Raw genomic sequence first — 20,900 nt, 5'->3', positions numbered from 1 at the left:
GAGATTGAGGAAAAGTAAATTGTTAACAATTGTTATGAAGACCTTGTGACCACCTTAGACACAGTCTGTGCTCCGCCTCATCTAAGACACTCATTTGGCACTTATATTTTCCTTTTATCATTTTTTAAAAATGAATTTATAGCCTAACTTCCAAACTAGCTTATAATTTTCTGGAGGCGAATGACTGTACCTTACAACTCCACTCATATATAGCACTGAACACTGCATGTAGATAATTATCTGCACTACTCTTATGGTACTTAATTCTTTCTATCTTGAGTATGCATTCTTTATCTCACCAACTAAACTGTAATCTCCTTGAGGATAGGATATGTGATTATTTGCATTCCCCTCCCCCATACAGCCTAGCATAGTACTCTGTTCATAGAAGATACTCATTGTCTGTTGAATAATTTAAGAAATAATAAATTAATAAAGAAATTATACAACCAGTTCAATGGTAAATGCCTAGAGAAAGATAATGCCTATAAGATCTCAGAATATCTCAGAAGCTCTACTGGGACAGAGAAAACTCATTAGTAAACACCACTGTTAACCGGTTCATAAACATGTTTTCTACCAAGCAAATATCAACAAAACCTACGGCCCTAATGGTAAGAATATCTTCCAGATGAAAAATTTACTTACAGCAGAATTAGTCTTCATTTCAACTTTTGAAGATGTCATCACAAATCAAAGTCAAGAATTATTATATAGTTCTCATTATTGAACATAACTACTAAAACTTTCAGCAAGCTAAAGGAGATACCATTTAGATATCAACATCCACAACACTGAAGAAATGCTACAAGATTTTCCGGAATCATAGAATCTTTGTGTTAAGAAGGGACTTAAGAGTCATCTAGTCCAATTTCCTACCTAATAAAGGAATCCTTTCTACAATATATAATTCTTAGGATGTTCACACCTTTGCTTGCAGTCTTTCAGTGACAGTAGGCTTACCATCTTGCAACAAAGCTATTCCATTATTGGATTACTATCACTGATAAAAGGTTTCTTTACACTGAGCCCAAACCTGTCTTCCTATAATTTCTACCCATTGGTCTTAGTTCTATCCTGTGGAGTTTAATTCTTGTTTGATATGATAGTCCTCAAAATATTCCTACTGTCTTCTTTTTTTCCAGGCAGACATCCCTATATCCTCCAAATATTTTTCACATGAGACATTTTCCCACTATTCCAATGATTTTAAACTGTGATGCCTAGACTGATCACAATACTCAAGATATGAACTAACTACTGTAGAATGCCTACCAAGATCTTGGAACTATATATCTATTAGTATAGCCTAAGATTGTGCTAACTTTTTTTGCAGCTACATCACATTGCTGATTTAAGCTTGAGCTTGGAGACAATTAAAACACATAAGTTTTTTTCACATGAACTACTATAAAGCCAAAGTACCTCTGTCACAATGTAATATATAGACAGCTGATCTCTTAAATATCGGATTCTTATAGCCTCAGAGAAGTTAAGTGACAGCTCAAGGTCACAGAGCAAGTTGGTAGAAGAGTTAGGATGTAAGACTAAGACATGTGGCACTTCATACCAGTTTTTAGTAGTTGCATTAAAGTAACCCACAAAGGATATTAACATTAAAAGGCAACACAAAATTACCAAAAGGGGGTTCTCTCTTTTATATAGTCAACCTAATTTGTAGGGTAGGGAGCGTTAGACTGAAAGTCAGAAAATCTTGGTTCTGGTCTTAGATCTTCAGCTAACTCACATCCTCTCTCTGAACCTCAGTTTCATCATTTAAAAAATAAGAAGGAATTAAATAAAACCTAAATAAATAGGAAGACACCCCATATTCATGGATCAGAACACTTAATATTATTAAGTAGCAACAGTCCTCAAATTGATCTACTGATTCAACACTATCCCTATCAAAATCCCAGGTGGCTTCTTTGCATAAATCGACAAGCTTATCCTAAAATTCATATGAAAATGCAAGAGAATATCCAAAATAATCTTGAAAAATAACAAAGTTGGAGGACTTATGCTTTCTGATTTCAAAACTTACTACTTACTACATAGCTAGTGTAATCAAGACAGTGTGGTATTGGCATAAGGACAAACATATAGATCAATGGAATAGAATCAAGAGTCCAGAGTACACCCTCACATTTATGATCAACTGATTTTTGACAAGGGTGCCAAGACCATTCAATGGAGAAAGAATAGTCTTTTCAACAAATGATGCTGGGACAACTAGATAGCCACATGCAAAAGAACAAAGCTGGACCCCTACCTCACGCCATAGCCAAAAATTAACTTGAAATGGATCATAAACCTAAATGTAAGAGTTAAAACTATAAACTTCTTAGATATGGAGAAATTAGAGCCCTCATACACTACTCGTGGGAATGTAAAATGGTGCAGCCACTGTGGATAACAGTCGGGCAGTTTCACAAAAGGCTAAACATAGAGGTACCGTGATATTCAGCAATTCTACTCCTAGGTATATATCCAAGAGAAATAAAAACATGTACACAAAAAAATCTGCACATGAATGTTCACAGTAGAATTATTCATAATAGCCCAAAGTTGGAAACAACTCAAATGTTCATCAGTGGATGAATGGATAAACCAAATGTGGTATAACCGTACAGTGGAACATTATTTGTGAAAAGATGAAGTATTAATACATGCTACAACACAGATGAACCTTGAAAACATGCTAAGTGGAGAACCTAATCACAAAAGACCACTTCTTGTATGATTTCATTTATATGAAATATCCAGAATAGGTAAATCTATAGAGACAGAAGGTAGATTAGTGGTTGCTAGGGCTGGGGTCAGGAGGAATGGAGAGTGACTGCTAATGAGTAGGGGATTTCTTTTGGGGGTGATGAAAATGTTTTAAACTTAGATTGTAATGAAGGTGCACAATTCTGTGAATATACTAAAACCATTGAATTGTACATTTTAAATGTGTGAATTTTATAGTATATGAATCATATCTCAATAAAGATGTTAAAAAATAAAAATAAGAGGATTATACTACATGATTTTTAAAGTCTCTTTCATTTCTAAAATTATATAATTACAGAGAACAAACTCATCACAGCTTACAATTTGTCAACTGAAAATGCACATCTAACTGCATGGTGACAAAAGGAGGAAACTCACAAGCCAAACAGAGATAAAGTACAACTTTGAACACTGATAGCAGCAGACTTTTAGAAAACATCAGCAAACAACTCAGAACAATCACAAATGAGAACTCAAGCTCTTTTCAGGCAAATATTTTAGGCAGACTATGAATGTAAGAGTCACAGAGACATGTGTTTCAAGTAGAGGCTACTGCCATAAATAAATGACAGACATTACAGGTAGTGGTTAAAAATTATGTTTAGTTATATATCAGTCTTTCCAACCTCATCCACTCCCACACAGATACCAATCACCATTAGTGATGTTACCTTCATACATAAAACAGAGATAAAAATGGTCAAATATAATACCCTATGAAAGACAAATGACACCTGACTTTCTTCTAATAGGTTACATCTCATCACTTTTTCATTTGCATATACAAAGTACCCCACTGTGAGGCCCTGGTGACTACGATACCTACTGACTCTGCTTGGTAAGAAAGCACTTTGAAAAGGTTCCTCTCCACAGCAATCTTCTGCATAGTCATGTGGTCCTCAGTGGAGCTCCTTTGCATTAATTTGACATATAATTGCTCCAGACCCTGGAAAATAAAACCAGAATACAATGTAATGATGAGAATAACCACAACTGTTACTAATAATTGCCATGGCTAAAAATCAATGGTAACTTACAGCAATGGCAACTTGAAAAAATTCATCAGCGGTCACAGCATTTCCAACACAAAGCCACCCTTTTCCTGTTTTCATATTCATCTGGAAGAGAGAAGTTAGAAAATAGTTTTTAAAAATTCATACCTCCTCCAAACTGGTTGAGGAGAGTATTGGAGAAAACATTTAAGCTTCTGTCCATATTCAGTAGTGTAATCCACAGAAAACAAAAAAGTAACACCATTTATTAGAGTTCTGTGTTCTGCTCTGAACTCCATACTTTAAGAAAAATGGTCTTAAGAAAAGCAATAATAAAAAATTAATAGACTTGAAAACACATCTTCTAAGGAAATATTAAAAGAAAACATTGGGATAATTTAGATAGGAAGAGAAAGGTCTGAAAAATGAATGCTTCACATACTTGAACAAAGTTATATGATAAGCCTTAGACTATAAGTCAACACACCCTGGGTTCTAGTTTTTAATTACATCTCTAATAAAATTTTTATTTACCCAATAAATGTTTATTAATTATCCTTTACATGCCAGGCACCCTGAAGAAGCTCACAGTATTCTAATTAACAGACATCTAAATAAATAGTTGGTATGTAATATGCACAAATGCTGTGGAAGCAAACAAGGACTGAATCAAGATGGACGATTGAGCACACACTACAGCCACCCCTTCTACTATAAATTCCTAGAAATGATGTGTGTGTGTGTGTATATATATATATATATATATGTATATACTATAAATATAGTATACATAAATTTTACTATAAATTTTATATACTAGAAATCCCTAGAATATTCTCTAGAAATAAGAGAAAATATATACATATTTTTCTTATTCAGTACGAGTCCTGGAAAACAAGGGACATTTTCAGTTGACCTGAAATTATGAGGAACCTCTGAAAAATAGACAGCAAATGGGATGAGGCAAAAACCCACATCCCAAAATGCACAAAAATGCAAAACGTGGAAACATTCTGGATGTGAACAGCAGGAGTATCAGGCAGTTGGCTACCCCCTAAGAGGGAACTCCCAGGAGTTCCCCCTGGACTCCTGTCCCAGGAAGGAATAGTGAGTACAATCACTTAAGCTGGATAAAAATAGGGTTCCAATTGGCCGACAACACAGGTCAATGCAAAACATCCAGTCTTACCACTCCATCAGTCACTGGATTCAGCTTATTTACTGTAACCTAGTATATAGTTTGACACAGTATTCACAGAAGACTATCAAGAAATCTCAAATCACATACGAGTAAGAATCACCAAACAATTGAGGGAAACCAATACCATGAAAGGACAGGACATCACACTCAACAAATAGAAGAATACCTAAGGAAATAGAATTAAGAGAGCTAGCAGATGGAAACATAAAGAGAAATACCATTGTTATCCCCAGAATTAAATAGTAGTCACAAGCAATAAAATGCTCCTTTTAGTTTTCATTCTTTGGAATCAACAGAGGCAAAAATGCAAATGTTATTAGAGGTGACAGAAGTTGGAAGGTTAAAGGTAAGGAAAGGTAGAGAGAATAGTAAAGGTACCAATATCCTCACAGAGTGAAAAGTAAAGATATATGCTCCAGGGGCCGGCCCCGTGGCTTGGCAGTTAAGTGTGCGCGCTCCGCTGCTGGCAGCCCGGGTTCGGATCCCGGGTGTGCACCGACCACTGCTTCTCTGGCCATGCTGAGGCTGCGTCCCGCATACAGCAACTAGAAGGATGTGCAGCTATGACATACAACTATCTACTGGGGCTTTGGGGGAAAAATAAATAAATAAAAATTAAAAAAAAAAAAAGATATATGCTCCAAAACTGATGGAGAAAGAAATAAAAATTTAAATATATTATTTAAACTTTTAAAAGGTAACCATCAGATAAATTAAAAATAGTATAAAATAACTAACAAAAACTGAAAGAGGATGTAGGAGGAGGTAATATAAGATAATATGATATAAGTCTTCACCTATCATAGCAGAAAAAAATAGATCACATATAGAGCTGATAAATCAAGATGTAATTATTATTATTATGGGCTGAATTGTGTCCCCCCAAAATTCATATGTTGAAGCCCTAACTCCCAGTACCTCAGAATGTGACTGTACTCGGAGATAGGGCCTTTAAAGAGGTGATGAAGTTAAAACGAGACAACTAGGGTAGGCCCTAATCCAATTTGACTGGAGTCCTTATAAGAGGAAATTTGGGTACACAAAGGGACACCAGGGATGCATACACACAGAGGAAAGGCCATATGAGGACACAGCAAGAACGCAGACATCTGCAAGCGAAAGAGAGGTCTCAGAAGAAATCAAACCTGCCAACACCTTGATCTTGGACTTCTAGTCTCCAGAATTGTGAGAAAATAAATGTTTACTGTTTAGGCCACTCAGTCTGTAGTATTTTGTTGTGGCAGTCCTAGGAAACTAACACAGTGATATAAGCTTATAATTAAAATACATGGAGGTAACAAGGAGAAGTGAAAGCAGAAATGGTTACAAGTAATAGCCTTAAAACAGGAAAAGATGTATGCACAAGGCAATTCATTGCAGTACCCAAATGTCCATCTAAGGGGGCTGGTTGAATATAATAAGGTACATGCACCAATTGAATACTATGTAGCTATAAAAAATGAAGAATATCTCTGTATACTGCTATGGAGTGATCTTTAGGATATAATGCTAAATGGGGTAAAAAAAAAAAGATGGAGACAGCTGGGAGAAGATATTTGCAAATCATATATCCAACAAGCGGTTAATCTCCAGAATATATATAAAGAACTCACACAACTGAACAACAAAAAAACAAATAACCTGATCAAAAAATGGGCAGAGGATCTGAACAGACATTTTTCCAAGGAAGACATACAGATGGCCAATAGACATATGAAAAGATGTTCAACATCACTAATCATTAGGGAAATGCAAATCAAAACTACAATGAGATATCACCTTACATCCATCAGAATGGCTATAATCACCAAGACAAAAAATAACAAATGTTGGAGAGGATGTGGAGAAAAGGGAACCCTCATTCACTCCTGGTGGAAATGCAAACTGGTGCAACCTCTATGAAAAACAGTATGGAGATTCCTCAAAAAATTAAAAATGGAAATACCTTATGATCCACCTATCCCACTTCTGGGTATTTATCCAAAGAACTTGAAACCAACAATCCAAAGAGGCTTATGCACCACTATGTTCATTGCAGCATTATTCACTATAGCCAAGAAGTGGAAGCAACCCAAGTGTCCATTGACAGATGATTGGATAAAGGAGATGTGGTACACATATATATATAATGGAAAACTACTCAGCCATAAAAAAAGACAAAATCATCCCATTTGCAACAACATGGATGGACCTGGAGGGTATTATGTTAAGTGAAATAAGCCAGACAGAGAAAGACAAACACTGTATGACTTCACTCATATGTGGAATATAAATTAACACACGGACAGGGAGAACAGTTTGGTGGTTACCAGGGGGAAGGGAGTTGGGGGGTGGGCACAAGGGGTGAAGGGGCACATTTATACGGTGATTGACAAATAATGTACAACTGGAATCTCACAATGTTATAAACTATTATGACGTCAATAAAAAAATGGGGGAAAAAAGGTGGAGAAAAGTACATATATGGAATGCTACCATTTATCTAAGAACCTTGAATGAGGGGGGTGATGTGAATATATACCTGTTTCCTTATATTTAAAAGCCAAAAGGATAAATATAAAATAAACAAAATAGTTATCTACAGGGGAAGGAAGGAAACAGGGTGGAGAGGACAAGAGATAGAAGCTAGATTTATCTGAATATACTTCCTTTAGTGGTTTTGACTTTGGAACCATGTAAATATTTCACATAATAATAAAACACAATTCAATCAAAATGGGGGGGGGAAGCAATCACTAAAAATCAAAAGGAAATAGAAACAAATGAACCTAACTATGTATCAAGTCAATAGCTTAATCACAGAGAAAGGAATTACTTCAAGTAATTTTAAACAATATTTTAATAACATTAAAACAATATTTTGACTGTACATTCCTAGAGGGATATATCCTAAGAATGAAAGAAGTGCAAAAAAATTCTCAAATGATTTTTAGAAATCATTGCTAGTAATAATATTGATATTGCTATATTCTGAAACTATTATAAATATATATATTTTTAGGACAAAACAAATTATTCATTATACTGTTGTCAGGCACCAAGATTGTTAGCACTTGTGAAAATTAATACAGGGAAATCTCATTTAAAATGGAGTCAGGATGCCAAAGGGGGAGCTCCCACACAGTACCACCCAAGGTCAATTACAGAAAAGATAATCAATTACAGACCCCAACAGAAAGAAGTCTTCAACAGGAAAGAATTGTCAATTACAGCAAGAAATGTACATTGCATCCCAAACAGAAATTAACTATCCCAGCAACTTAGCCAATGAGAAATCATCACCGTCCTTAACTCTCGCTTTTTCTCCAATGGACTTTCATTCAAAGCAACATCTCACAATTTCCTCCTTTTTCCCGATAAAATAATGTTCCTCTCCTTTGATTGTTGGACTTGCTTATGGCTTTTGCCACAGTATGCGGGTCTGGAATTCCAATTCTTTGGTTTTTTCCAAATAAATTCATTTTTCTGGTAAAGTAACTGGCTGTTTTATTTTTAAGGGCAACACACCAGAGGAATAAAACACAAATATAAAATCAAGAAGCTAAGTAAAACCCTACAATCCTAAATATCAATTCGAAATATCAGTATGAACTCATTATATATTTTCTCTTTTTAAAAAAATATGTAGGGGCCAGCCCGGTGGCATAGCGGTTAAGTTCATGTGCTCCACTTCAGCGGCCCAGGGTTTGCAGGTTTGGATCCCAGGCACAGACCTACACACCACTTATTGAGCCATGTTGTGGCAGGCGCCCCACATATAAAGTAGAGAAAGATGGGCACGGATGTTAGCCCAGGGCCAATCTTCCTCAGCATAAAGAGGAGGATTGGCAACAGATGTTAGCTCAGAGCTAATCTTCCTCACAAAAGTAAATAGGTAGATAGATAGATAGATAGACAGATAGATAGATAGATAGATAATTTCATAGCTCTGTCCACTAAAAAGGTCTAGAAACAATGACTGATGCAACAGCAATGAACACTTGTAATGTCCAGATCGTGGTTTCTAAATGACATTCTCCACCTAAAGGAAACAGGTTCCTTGGAGGAATAGCTGATTCCAGGTCTAGGGCAGGAACTATACAAGATGAGCCTGGGATATCTTGTCATATCAGAAATCAAAGATTATTGGGGTCATGTCAAAAGGACTCAGAATCACTTAAAGAGGCTCCTGGCCAGAGATAGGACATTGTGCTTCAATAAGAGTAATAACTACAATGGATTAAAGTTCATTAAATATGTTAAAATCTATGAGTTCACAATGATACTTTTTCTAAAAACCTACTTGGTCATCATTTAAGGATGTTAGAGAACCAACTCATTATTCTGAAATCTACTAAATAAAGGGAAAGAATCAAGACTGTCTTTCTTGTAAAAGTATACTTCAGAGTAACCAAATAGTTGATGAGGGAAAGTTTCTCTCTTTTCCAGTTAATAAACAAAGAAGGAATACAGAATTAGAATATGCAAACTCCTACAGAAATAATGGATCTGGGGACAATAATCATCAAAGGGCACTAACACAACAAAAAAGACAAGCAGACATTAGTGCCTCCTGATGCAAGTACACCATACCACCTACGAATTATTCTTGACAAAATTGAACCTGAATCAGATCAAGCTTCTAAATTTAACTACCAGTTTACAGGAAAAACGGGAGACTATATTAAATGACACCATTAGGATGCAGTCATCAGAATCTAAAATTTAGGAAACTCTGTAGAACAAACAACCTGGTTTCTTCAGCAAATAAAGTTGTTCAACAGATTGAAAAAAAGGAGGGGGAAACATGTAGATTAAAAGAGACATAGTAACAAAATACAAAGTGTGGACTTGCTTTAATCCTGATTCTAAGGAACCAACTGGAGAGAAGGCAAGCAAGCAAGTGAGCAGGTGGGCGAGGTAGGGTGGGGGAGACTGGATATTTGATGATTTTGGAAAATCTTTGTTAAATTTTATCAGGTGTGATAATGGGTATTGAGTTTGTTTGAATAAGAGGATATCTTGTCTTTTAGAGACACATACTGAAATATTTATGGGCAAAATGATGTATTTTGAATTTGTGTCAAAATCTATAGGGCCAGGGTTTTCTGTCAAAAGAGAAATAGAAGAAACAAGAGTGGTCATGAGTTGATGATTACTCTAGTTGAGTGATGGATAAATGGGGAAATCATTGTACTATCAGCTATTTTGTGTGTACGTTTGGGCTTTTTAATAAAATATTGTTTTAAAACACTGGGAAAAATATTTTCCACTAAAAAAACATACTCGCCTCTACGGAGCAAAACAAGGGGTAGGAAGGGATAGAGCAGAGAACTATTACTTTGTATTACTTTCATTACTTATCATAAATCTTGAATTATAAGTTTAATATTTAGTCCACTGAAACACTGTAATAACAACTATAGTACTGTTGAGACTTTTCATTATCATAAAAGAAACATGGATAGCACTAAAGGATATAACCCCCTTTCAGGTTTACCCTAACTTCAACCATCTTCATAGGAGTAATGACTTTCTCACTGCATCCGCACTTTCTTCTCGTTTAATTATGACTTACCAAAATCTGTCTTTGAATAGCCTCTTCTGAAGCAGCTGAGTCTTCACACATACACACCAACTTGCAAGCAACATGCCGTACTGCAAAACAGTAATTAGACACCCATAAACACAAAACATTCATTCTCTTTTTATATACACCTATAAAGAGAAAAGAGGAGTGAAGTGAAACCAGTTTTATTGTTAAAAATAAGAATTTTAAATGGCTTTTTACCAAGACTTGGAAGCAACCTAAGTGCCCATCAAGGGACGAATGGATAAAGAAGATGTGGTATATATACACAATGGAATACTACTCAGCCATAAGAAACGATGAAATCCAGCCATTTGTGACAACATGGATGGACATTGAGGGTATAATGCAAAGTGAAATAAGTCAGAGGGAGAAGGTCAAATACCGTATGATTTCCTTCATTAAGTAGTAGATAATAACAACAATAAACAAACACATAGGGACCGAGATTGGATTGGTGGTTACCAGAGGGGAAGGGGGGAGGGAGGAGGGTGAAAGGGATAATTCGGTACATGTGTGTGGTGATGGGTTGTAATTAGTATTTTGGTGGTGAACATGATGTAATCTATGCAGAAATAGAAGTACAATGATGTACACCTGAAAGTTTTACAATGTTATAAACCAATGTTACAGCAATAAACAAAAAATTAAAAAAAAAAAAAAGAAAAAAAATAAATGGCTTTTTAAAAAATCAATTATCAGGGCCGGCCCCGTGGCTGAGCGGTTAAGTGCGCGCACTCCGCTGCTGGCGGCCTGGGTTCGGATCCCGGGCGCGCACCAACGCACCGCTTCTCTGGCCATGCTGAGGCCACAACCCACATACAGCAACTAGAAGGATGTGCAGCTATGACATACAACTATCTACTGGGGCTTTGGGGGAAAAATAAATAAATAAATAAAATTATAAAAAAAAATCAATTATCAAAAGTAAATGACCTGAAAATTATCAAATAAATCATTTGCTTAATGCTCCAGTCAGACAGATATTTTATTTTCAAATTTTAATTACTGCAAATCTTAAATAGCAAAGACTCACTGAAGATACCTGGTTCCATGTGATGCTCTTGTAAGTACCATGCTGGCAGCAAAATAATGCTAAGTAGAATTGGAATCTAAAGTTATTCAACATCTGACAATTTCTGACCAGGATAGTTTTAGATTATTCTCCTAAAGTGTGAAACTTTCTAAATATATTCTTTTCTGTAGATGACATAAAAGTTCTTAGAAAATACAGAGGGCCGGCCCTGTGGCTTGGTGGTTAAGTGCACGCGCTGCGATGCTGGCGGCCCGGGTTCGGATCCCGGGTGCGCAGCGAGGCACCACTTCTCTGTCCAGCCTGAGACCGAGTCCCACATGCAGCAACTAGAAGGATGTGCAGCTGTGACATAACAACTATCTACTGGGGCTTTGGGGGCAAAAAATAAATAAAATCTTTAAAAAAAAAAAAAAAAAAAAGAAAATACAGATATCTTCATTATACCATTAATTTCCCCTGAAAATAGGAAAGTTTGAATAATTGTAACTTCTTTCTGTAGTTTCTTTCATCATAAAACATACCCAATTCTTTTAAAGATGACTCCACATATAACTGAACCGGTTGCCTTGATGTTAGATCTCAGCAGCCATTCTACCTATGCTAATACCATTTTTAATCAATATTCCATTGAAAAAGAGATGATATGCCCAGCTGAAATTACAGGGTAATTGATGTAGTCAGATTTTATTACCCATCAAATGTAAAAGCTATTAATCTCTTAAAACAGTTAATTTGTTTCTGAAAGAAAACCTTTGGTAAAATAATTTCAAATCAGGGGCTGGCCCCGTGGCATAGTGGTTAAGTTGGTATGCTCCATTTTGGCAGCCCAGGTTTGCGAGTTCAGATCCCAGGCACGGACCTACACCACTAGTCAGCCATGCTGTGGTGGTGACCTACATATAAAGTGGAGGAAGACTGACACAGATGTTAGCTCAGGGCTAATCTTCCTCAAGCCAAAAAAAAAAAAAAGAGGAAGATTGGCAACAGGTGTTAGCTCAGGGCTAGTCTTCCTCAGCAAAAAAAAAATAATAATAATAATTTCAAATCACATATTTACATTGTCTTGCATTTCCAGTTTTGAAAATGTTTCCTTTATTTTTCCAAAGTTTACTAATTCTGCAGTATTCTCAAGGACTCTGATCTCTTAATTATTTCCCCTCTCCAAAGATATCTTCAGTACCTCCCTCTCAATTTACTCCTTCCCCTTTACGTTCAAACATATCCATCTCCCTTCCTTGAAAAAAATTAACTAACCCCACTGTGCTTCAAGCTTCCATCCCATTTCTCCTCTTTGTTTCATTGCCAAACTTCTTGAAATGAATGGTCTATCTACTGCCTCTATTTTCTCGCTACTCACTCATCTCCTTAAGCCCCTGCAATCTGTTTGCATCCTTACCACCTTACTAAAACTGCACTCCCAAATATCACCTTCCCTGACTTGGTACCAACATTTCACAATGATCATAACCTTTCAGAAAAATACTACTTCCCTGGCCTCACACTATTCTGGTTCAGCATTGAACAGCGTCCCTCTGTGGGAAATGCCTTGGGAAATGCCTCAGCCTAGGAACTTTGTCTGCTCTCATCCCCACATTCTTTTTTGTGTGTGTGTGAGGAAGATCAGCCCTGAGCTAACATCCGCGCTAATCCTCCTCTTTTTACTGAGGAAGACCGGCTCTGAGCTAACATCTATTGCCAATCCTCCTCCTTTTTTTTTTTCCCCAAAGCCCCAGTAGATAGTTGTATGTCATAGTTGCACATCCTTCTAGTTGCTGTATGTGGGACACGGCCTCAGCATGGCCGGAGAAGCGGTGCGTTGGTGCGTGCCCGGGATCTGAACCCGGGCTGCCAGTAGGGGAGCGTGCACACTTAACCGCTAAGCCAAGGGGCCGGCCCCATCCCCACATTCTTGATCCCACTATTTATATAAGCCTTCAGGCCAAAGGCACCTGAGGCTGAGACAGAATGCTACTTCAGTATTAAGATGTTTTCTTTCTTGTTGCTGTTGCTCTATCCTTGTCTTCTCATCAGCCTGTTCTTGGCCCCTCATATTATAAACATCTTGGTTAGGTGCTTGCTGACTGACTGCTTACATATGCCTTACTCCACTTCACCAGTGCCCACAGCTTAATATATAAATTGACTTTAGACAACACATAGTGTTGTATCCTCTGGCATTTGTGAGTTCTCTATTATTATTGTTTATTTAGCTTTAACTCATTCCTTCCCAGATCCTCAAGCATAATGTATGCCTGGTATTTTTGTTCTGGAGCCTACCTGGTCCCTTTCACCTACTGCCAGCCATAAGATGGTATGACAACCCTATAAGGAGTTGTTAATTGAGTTTATACTCAATAAATGGGTAGTGAGTCTCCTCTAGAATATTTTGACTGCTCCTTTTGGTCTTCTATCCTTGTTCTTTTTCTTCCCAGTCCTTCACACCATTGGTTCTTAAAATTTAGTGTGTTATGACAATTCTTGAAAAATTTTTTCAAATTATAGACATGCCCAGGTTTCATCCTGATCCTAATAAATCAAAACCTCCAATGGTGGCATCTGTAGTTTAATAGGTTCCACAGGTGATTCTTATTTATACCAATATTTAAGAACTGTTGCTCTTTATTTTCTCCCTCAGAGAACTCAACTATTCTTGTGGCTTCAACAATCGCCTCCATGTGAATAACTACCAAATCTGTAGGCAGCCTGACCTTTCTTATAAGTTCCAGTCTCACATCTCCAACCTTATTGTCATCTCAAATGCAACAGGTCTAGAACTAAAATTTACAAGTCATTCCTCTACTTCTGGCTTTCTTATTTCTGTTCATTGTTCCATAATTCTCCCCAATAATAAAAAAAATTCTAGCTTATAAATCTTCCTGACTTTTTTCATCACATAACATAATCCAGGCACACTGAATTTGTTTTTAAGGAGACAAAATATCTTCCATTCAACACATTTTTGGAATAAAACTTAGAGGCTTCCTGCACTAAAGCCTGCATTCCACTGTATCTTCAAAGTACTATACACGTAATAACCACCCAAATATCTGATTCAAAACTGCTACATGCACAGAGTCAATACATTGGGAGAGGTCCTAGCGCTGCAGCTCCCACTTCATCTACCAAATCCCTGCTATTAGACAAGCAGTGAAAAACAGCCAGAGCAATGTTTCTTGATATGAATGGTAGGAGTTTAGAATTAATGCATTTTAATATCACACAGTTCGCCTGTATACTAAGTTTTTCCCACAGATAAATTTCTAATTATTCCCTCCCTACAACTACAGGATCTAAGGCTCCTAGGAGCAATGATATCAACATTTATCTGAGAGTTAAAGAGATAGAATTGTTCTCTAAACATCCTGATAGAGGAGTGAACTAATGAGTAAGTATATTGCTAACTATATTAACCACTAATTACACTATATTTACACTGAAGTTGAATATAGTTTGGTTTATATTCATAAAAATAAATACTTAGTAATAAATTCTATTTGTTGCATACAGATAAAATTCATTTGTCTTTACAAAGCCAAGCACTCCAGAGATTCACCTTTTAGTTTGTTGCCTCAATGTATCCTTTATAATGGGGCAATATACTTTCCATAAATGCATTAACTGTCACTATCCTTGTTGGAAATCAGTAAGTGTTAGCACTCTAGACCCTGCCCATTTAGCTAAAGCACTAGAACTTTGCCAGACAGTGGGCCACATTTAATGCATCCAAGCAGATGAGTTTGGTTTGGCGTTTTTGATGTGTTATTGCTCTTCTTGTTGTTTGCTCTCACAGGAAGGAAAACCTTTTATAATTTTTCTCAGTAACTCAGTCCAATGTTCATCAATTCACCTCATGAGGAAACTATTCTTTACAGATGTTTAAATATAAATCCCTCATATAGCAACATTTTTCATTCTATTATTAATGGAGAGAGGAAACTACTATTTGATAGTCCTTTAGAATCCTGAAGTTTCTGATCATCTCTTCTCCAGGAAAAATAATCTGTGTCCTTTTACATTTCCTCAAGTTCTCATTTTCCCACCCTTTACTCATCTTAGTTGTTCACTACCAGACTATTTCTTACAGTGATGCTTTTAAACTTTTATTAATAAGGAGCTAACCTCTGAAAAATCATAAAACTGAAGGAGGCTGTTTGCTTGAGAAACCACTGCTTATGGGTTGTTTTGTTTAGTTTTAACAACTCTCCATCTAAGAACTGGTCAAAATATTACTTACACTGCAGGAATACAACCTAATGTATAATAAGAATACTCATAATATAAGTCACAAAATGTATACGTACATTTAGCTTTCTGCTCTTCACTTATAACCAAACCTACTCTCTTGGTAACTGCCCAGTTCCACAGGTTTACTGCCATTTCTTCAACCTGGACAAGAGAAAACATTTTCTTAGCCAGTTAAAATACTGTCTACCTCCAATGATATTTTCTTTCTTGCATGTTTTATGTTTACGTGATTATTGTGGGTTATTTACCAGGCCTCCATAATCTAGTCCCATTCTACCCTTCCTCCCAAAAACTTATCCACTGTTAGAGTAATTATCTCACTGTCCCATGAACACAACTTGTTCATTCCTATCTATGCACCTTTATTTATATTGTTGGCTTCACCTGATATACCTCCTCCCATTGTCTTTATGTAACTCAAATCCCGTTCAGTCTCACCAGGAACATCCATGAAGCTTTCAGCAACCACTACAGTCTACATTGATCTCTCTCTTCTTTGAATTCCTATATATATTAAGTTTCACATAATTGAACAATTAATTATACTACTTTGTATCATTTATTCTTTAATTGTTTTAGTTGCTATTCTTATTTCCCAACTAGGTTCCTTGATATCAAAGATCATGTCTTATACAACTTATGTAGCACTTCTTATAGTACCCGCCAAAGTGCTAAATAAAGAATACATAATCAAATAACAAGATTTGTTGTTTTATTGTGTTTTGTTCTAGGGACTGTGGAGCAATGTTTCTAGTAGCTTCTTTTGGGGTTTATCTTTCTATTAGGTGGAACCTAGTCAACTGGATGCAAAAATAAATCAAGCTCATAGTGTCTCAAGGATAAAATGAAGGCACAAAACGTGTAATTTGGGATAGGTTGGTTTCTGGCAAGAGATCTCTGAAGGTAATAATTGTTCCTGGGTGATACTGTTGCCTGAGACCAGTATGGCATAGCTCTGGCCTAAATCTCCCAAGATGCTATGGTGATTACGATAGAAGCTACATACCATTATCTGATAATAAACGTATTTGTAGTGATATGACTAAGAGGAATACTAACTGGATAAACCAAAAAAAATCAGTTTATGTACAATGATGGTGCACAACTGTATTTTAGTTTCAATTTTTTTCTCCAGTGCTACTTTTCTCACCTACAGTTCCACATTTTTCTGATGAGCTTCCCTTTAAGCAGATTATTTATTTAGCATGGCTGTCATTTCACAGACTATTCCGGGGCTAATTCTCATGCTCATCTCCATCACTCTCACATGGTATCCCCATGCCACAGTTGACCTAATGATGACTTTCATATGAAGTATTATTTGATTTGTTTCATCGAAAACACATGGAGTTAATATTTGACTCCAAATTTCCCAGAAGAACAAATGGTATTTAGGGGGAAAAATAAACATCCAGAGTAAAACAGCTTAAAGAAGCTGCCATTTTTGGTATTTTGGAAAGTAATTTGACAATATGTAAAAAGAGCCAAAAAATGTTTATATCTTTTGACACAGTATTGTTTTTCTGAGACTCTAGCCTATGGAACTAATCCAAAATGTGGACAGGATAATCTTTTTTTATCAGTTTTATTGAGAAATAATCGACATACGTCACTATATAAGTGTAAGGTATAAGTATAATGCATACAGCATGATGGTTTGATTTACATATATTGTGAAATGATTAATACAATAGGTTCAACTTAACATCCATCTTCTCATATAGATACAAGAAAAAGAAAAAAGGAAAAAAATTTTCTCCTTGTGATGAGAACTCAGAATTTATTCTCTTAACTTTCCTATATATTATACAGCAGTATTAGCTATAGTCATCATGTTGTATATTACACCCCTAATACTTATTTATCTTATAACTGGAAGCTTGTACCACCTTCCTCCAACTCCCCCTTCCCCAACCCTCCACCTCTAGCAACCACAAGTCTGATCTCTTTTTCTACGAGTTTGGTGCTGGGGGGAGAGGGGGGAAGGGTGGTTTTTTTTTAGATTCCACATATGAGTGAGATCATACAGTATTTGTCTTTCTCTAGCTGACTTATTTCACTTAACATAACGCCTTCAAGTTTTCCCCATGTCACAAATGGTAAGATTTTCTCATTTGTTATCGCTGAATAATATTTCATTGTGTGTACATATATATACCACAAATTCTTTATCAACTTTTCCATTGATGGACACTTAGGTTGTTTCCAAGTCTTAGCTATTGTAAATAATGCTGCTATGAACAAAAGGGTGCAGATATCTTTTTGAGTTAGTGTTTTCATTTCCTTTGGATATATTCCTAGAAGTGGAATTGCTGGATCATATGGTAGTTCCATTTTTAATTTTGTGAGGATCTGGAGGGGATAATCTGTGCACTTAATAGTGTTCCTCATAACATTATTTACAATAGTGAAAAATTGTAATATAAATATAGGAACAATATAAGTATCAATAACAAAGAAATACATGGATGAATTATGATAAATTCAGTAGATGGAATATTATTCAGTCATTTAAAATAGTGGTGATGGAAACTGTTTTAACATGGGAAAATGTTTATTATGTCTCTAGTGAAAGAAGAAAGATACGAAGTTGTATGTACAAAAATTTTTACATATGTAAATTTTAACCCAAAAAAGATCTGTAATAAAACATTGGACTTTAGTTAATGATATGCATGCTGAAGCATTTAGGGGTGAAATAAACTGATTTCTACAACTCACTTTGAGATGCATCCAAAAAATAGGATGGGTTGATGGATAGATGAATATGTATTAAAGCAAATATAGTAAAAGGTTAACAACTGTAGAATCTAAGTGGCTGTTATGCTGGTGTCCACTGCAAAATTCTTTCATCTTTCCGATTGGAAAATTTTTATAATAAAAATGTTAGGGAAAGAGAAGAAATTGCCTTTTATGATGCCACAGATATTACATGTGCACTGTAATTATGGCTATATAAATTTTAAATATAGAAATTATTAAAGTAAATATATTAAAATGAGTGTAGTAATATTGGAGTGATGTGATTACAGGTGATTTTTTTCTTCATCTTTCAAACTTCATGTAAAGTTTATTATTTTATGTTTTAAACAATTTTTTTGTATTTTTCCATATTGTGTTAGAAAAGAAGAAGATTAATTGTGACTATAAACACTTCGTATTCACAAAATGCAGATTTATTCAGCAAATATGTACCAAGCACCTAATATGCAGCAGGTTTTGTGCTAAGTGTATACAAATGTGTAATGATAAACACAGTAAATAGGTGCAACAAACAGAAGTAAATAATATGAATTGGGCTTTCTAGAAAGAGGACAAATTCAAGGCACTTTCAAAATCAAGCAGACCTTCTGTAAACTAGGACGAGACTCTTCCCTGAACCTCATAATCTATTTTCACTAACAACTAAGCACAGTAAAAAGAGGTTATAATCTAAAAACAGACATACATATAAAAGAATACACTAAAAACTTTAGAATTAATTAACAAGTTCAGCAACTTTACAAGATACAAGATCAATACACAAAAATCAATTGTATTTCTATAACTAGCAATGAATAATCTGAAAATTAAATTATGAAAACAATTCCATTTATAATAACATCAAAAGAAATAAAATATGTAGGAATAAATTTAACAAAAAAGTGCACAACTTACATTGCAAAACTAAAAACATTGTTGAAAAAATTAAACAAAACTTAATAAACAGAAGGATATACCATTTTTATGGACCAGAAGACTTAATATTGTTAAGATGGCAATACTCCCCAAATCGATCTAAAGATTTAAGGCAATACCCATCAAAATTCCAGCTAGCTTCTTTGCAGAAATCGACAAGCTGATCCTAAAATTCATGTGGAAATTCAAATGACCTAGAATACTCAAAACAATCTTGAAAAACAAGAACGAAGTTGGAGAACTCATACTTCTCAATTTCAAAACTTACTACAAAGTTAACAGTAATCAAGACAGTGTGGTACTTGCATAAAGATAGACATATAGATAGATGGAATAGAACTGAGAGTCTAGAAATAAACCCTGACATTTATAGAAAATTGATTTTTGACAAGGGTGCTAACAGAAATGTAATAGGGAAAGAATAGTCTTTCAAGAAACGCACGAGGACAACTTGATATCAACATGCAAAAGAATGAAGCAGATCCCTTCGTCACACCACATGTAAAATAAAATCAAAATAGATCATACACCTAAAGGTAAGAACTAAAACTATAAAACTTTTAGAAGAAAAAGAGTAACAAAATGGCAATAAGTACATACTTATCAATAGCTACTTTAAATGTCAATGGACTAAATGCTCCACTCAAAATACACAGAGTGGCTGAATGGATAAAAAAGCAAGATCCATATATGCTACAGACAAGAACACACTTCAGACCTAAAGACACTCACAAACTGAAAGTAAAGGGATGGAAAAAGATACTCCATGCAAACAACAATGAAAAGAAAGCTGAGGTAGCAATACTTTTATCAGACCAAATAGACTTTAAAACAAAAACTGTAACAAGAGACAAAGAAGGGCACTACATAATGATAAAGGGAACAATCCAACAAGAGGACATAACACATCTATGCACGCAACACAGGAGCATCTAAATATATAAAGCAATTATTAACAGACATAAAAGGAGAAATAGACAGTAACACAATAATAGTAGGGGACTTTAACACTCCACTTACACCAATGGATAGATCATCCAAACAAAAGATCAACAAGGGAACATTGGTCTCAAATGACACATTAGACCAGATGGACTTAGTCGATATATACAGAACATTCCATCCAAAAACCGAAGAATACACATTCTTTTCGAATGCATATGGAATATTCTCCAGGAAAAATCACATATTAGGCCACAAAACAAGTCTTAATAACTTTAAGAAGACTTAAATCATATCAACTATCTTTTCCGACCATAAGCCTATGAAACTAGAAATCAACTACAAGAAGAAAACTACAAAAGCCAAAAATACATGGAGATTAAACAAAATGCTACTGAACAACTGTTGGATCAACGAATAAATCAAAGGAGAAATCAAAAAATACCTGGAGACAAACGAAAA

At 35.4% G+C, this 20,900-nt stretch overlaps 1 protein-coding gene across 9 annotated transcripts in view; it reads right to left on the bottom strand.

Annotated features, from left to right (window-relative positions):
- The window catches only part of TEX11 (testis expressed 11), a 372,335-nt gene that overhangs the window by 337,171 nt on the left and 14,264 nt on the right, over positions 1–20,900 (bottom strand). For all 9 annotated transcript variants that reach the window (XR_015550362.1, XM_087426479.1, XM_087426478.1 and 6 more), the window contains 4 exons: positions 15,875–15,959; positions 10,526–10,605; positions 3,813–3,893; positions 3,602–3,721 (listed from right to left, as the gene is read on the bottom strand). Coding sequence is in view for 8 of the 9 variants with exons in the window: in XM_087426479.1 (XP_087282605.1) it covers positions 3,602–3,721; positions 3,813–3,893; positions 10,526–10,605; positions 15,875–15,959 (366 nt within the window). In the remaining variant the exon portion in view is untranslated. The remainder of the gene's footprint in view (positions 1–3,601; positions 3,722–3,812; positions 3,894–10,525; positions 10,606–15,874; positions 15,960–20,900) is intronic.

This window comes from Ceratotherium simum, chromosome X (genome assembly GCF_057802395.1).
Source record: "Ceratotherium simum simum isolate JZ-2026a chromosome X, ASM5780239v1, whole genome shotgun sequence".
NCBI lineage: Eukaryota > Metazoa > Chordata > Mammalia > Perissodactyla > Rhinocerotidae > Ceratotherium > Ceratotherium simum.
The sequence above is the reverse complement of the archived record's forward strand: the minus strand, read 5'-3'. Positions and strand labels throughout refer to the sequence as shown.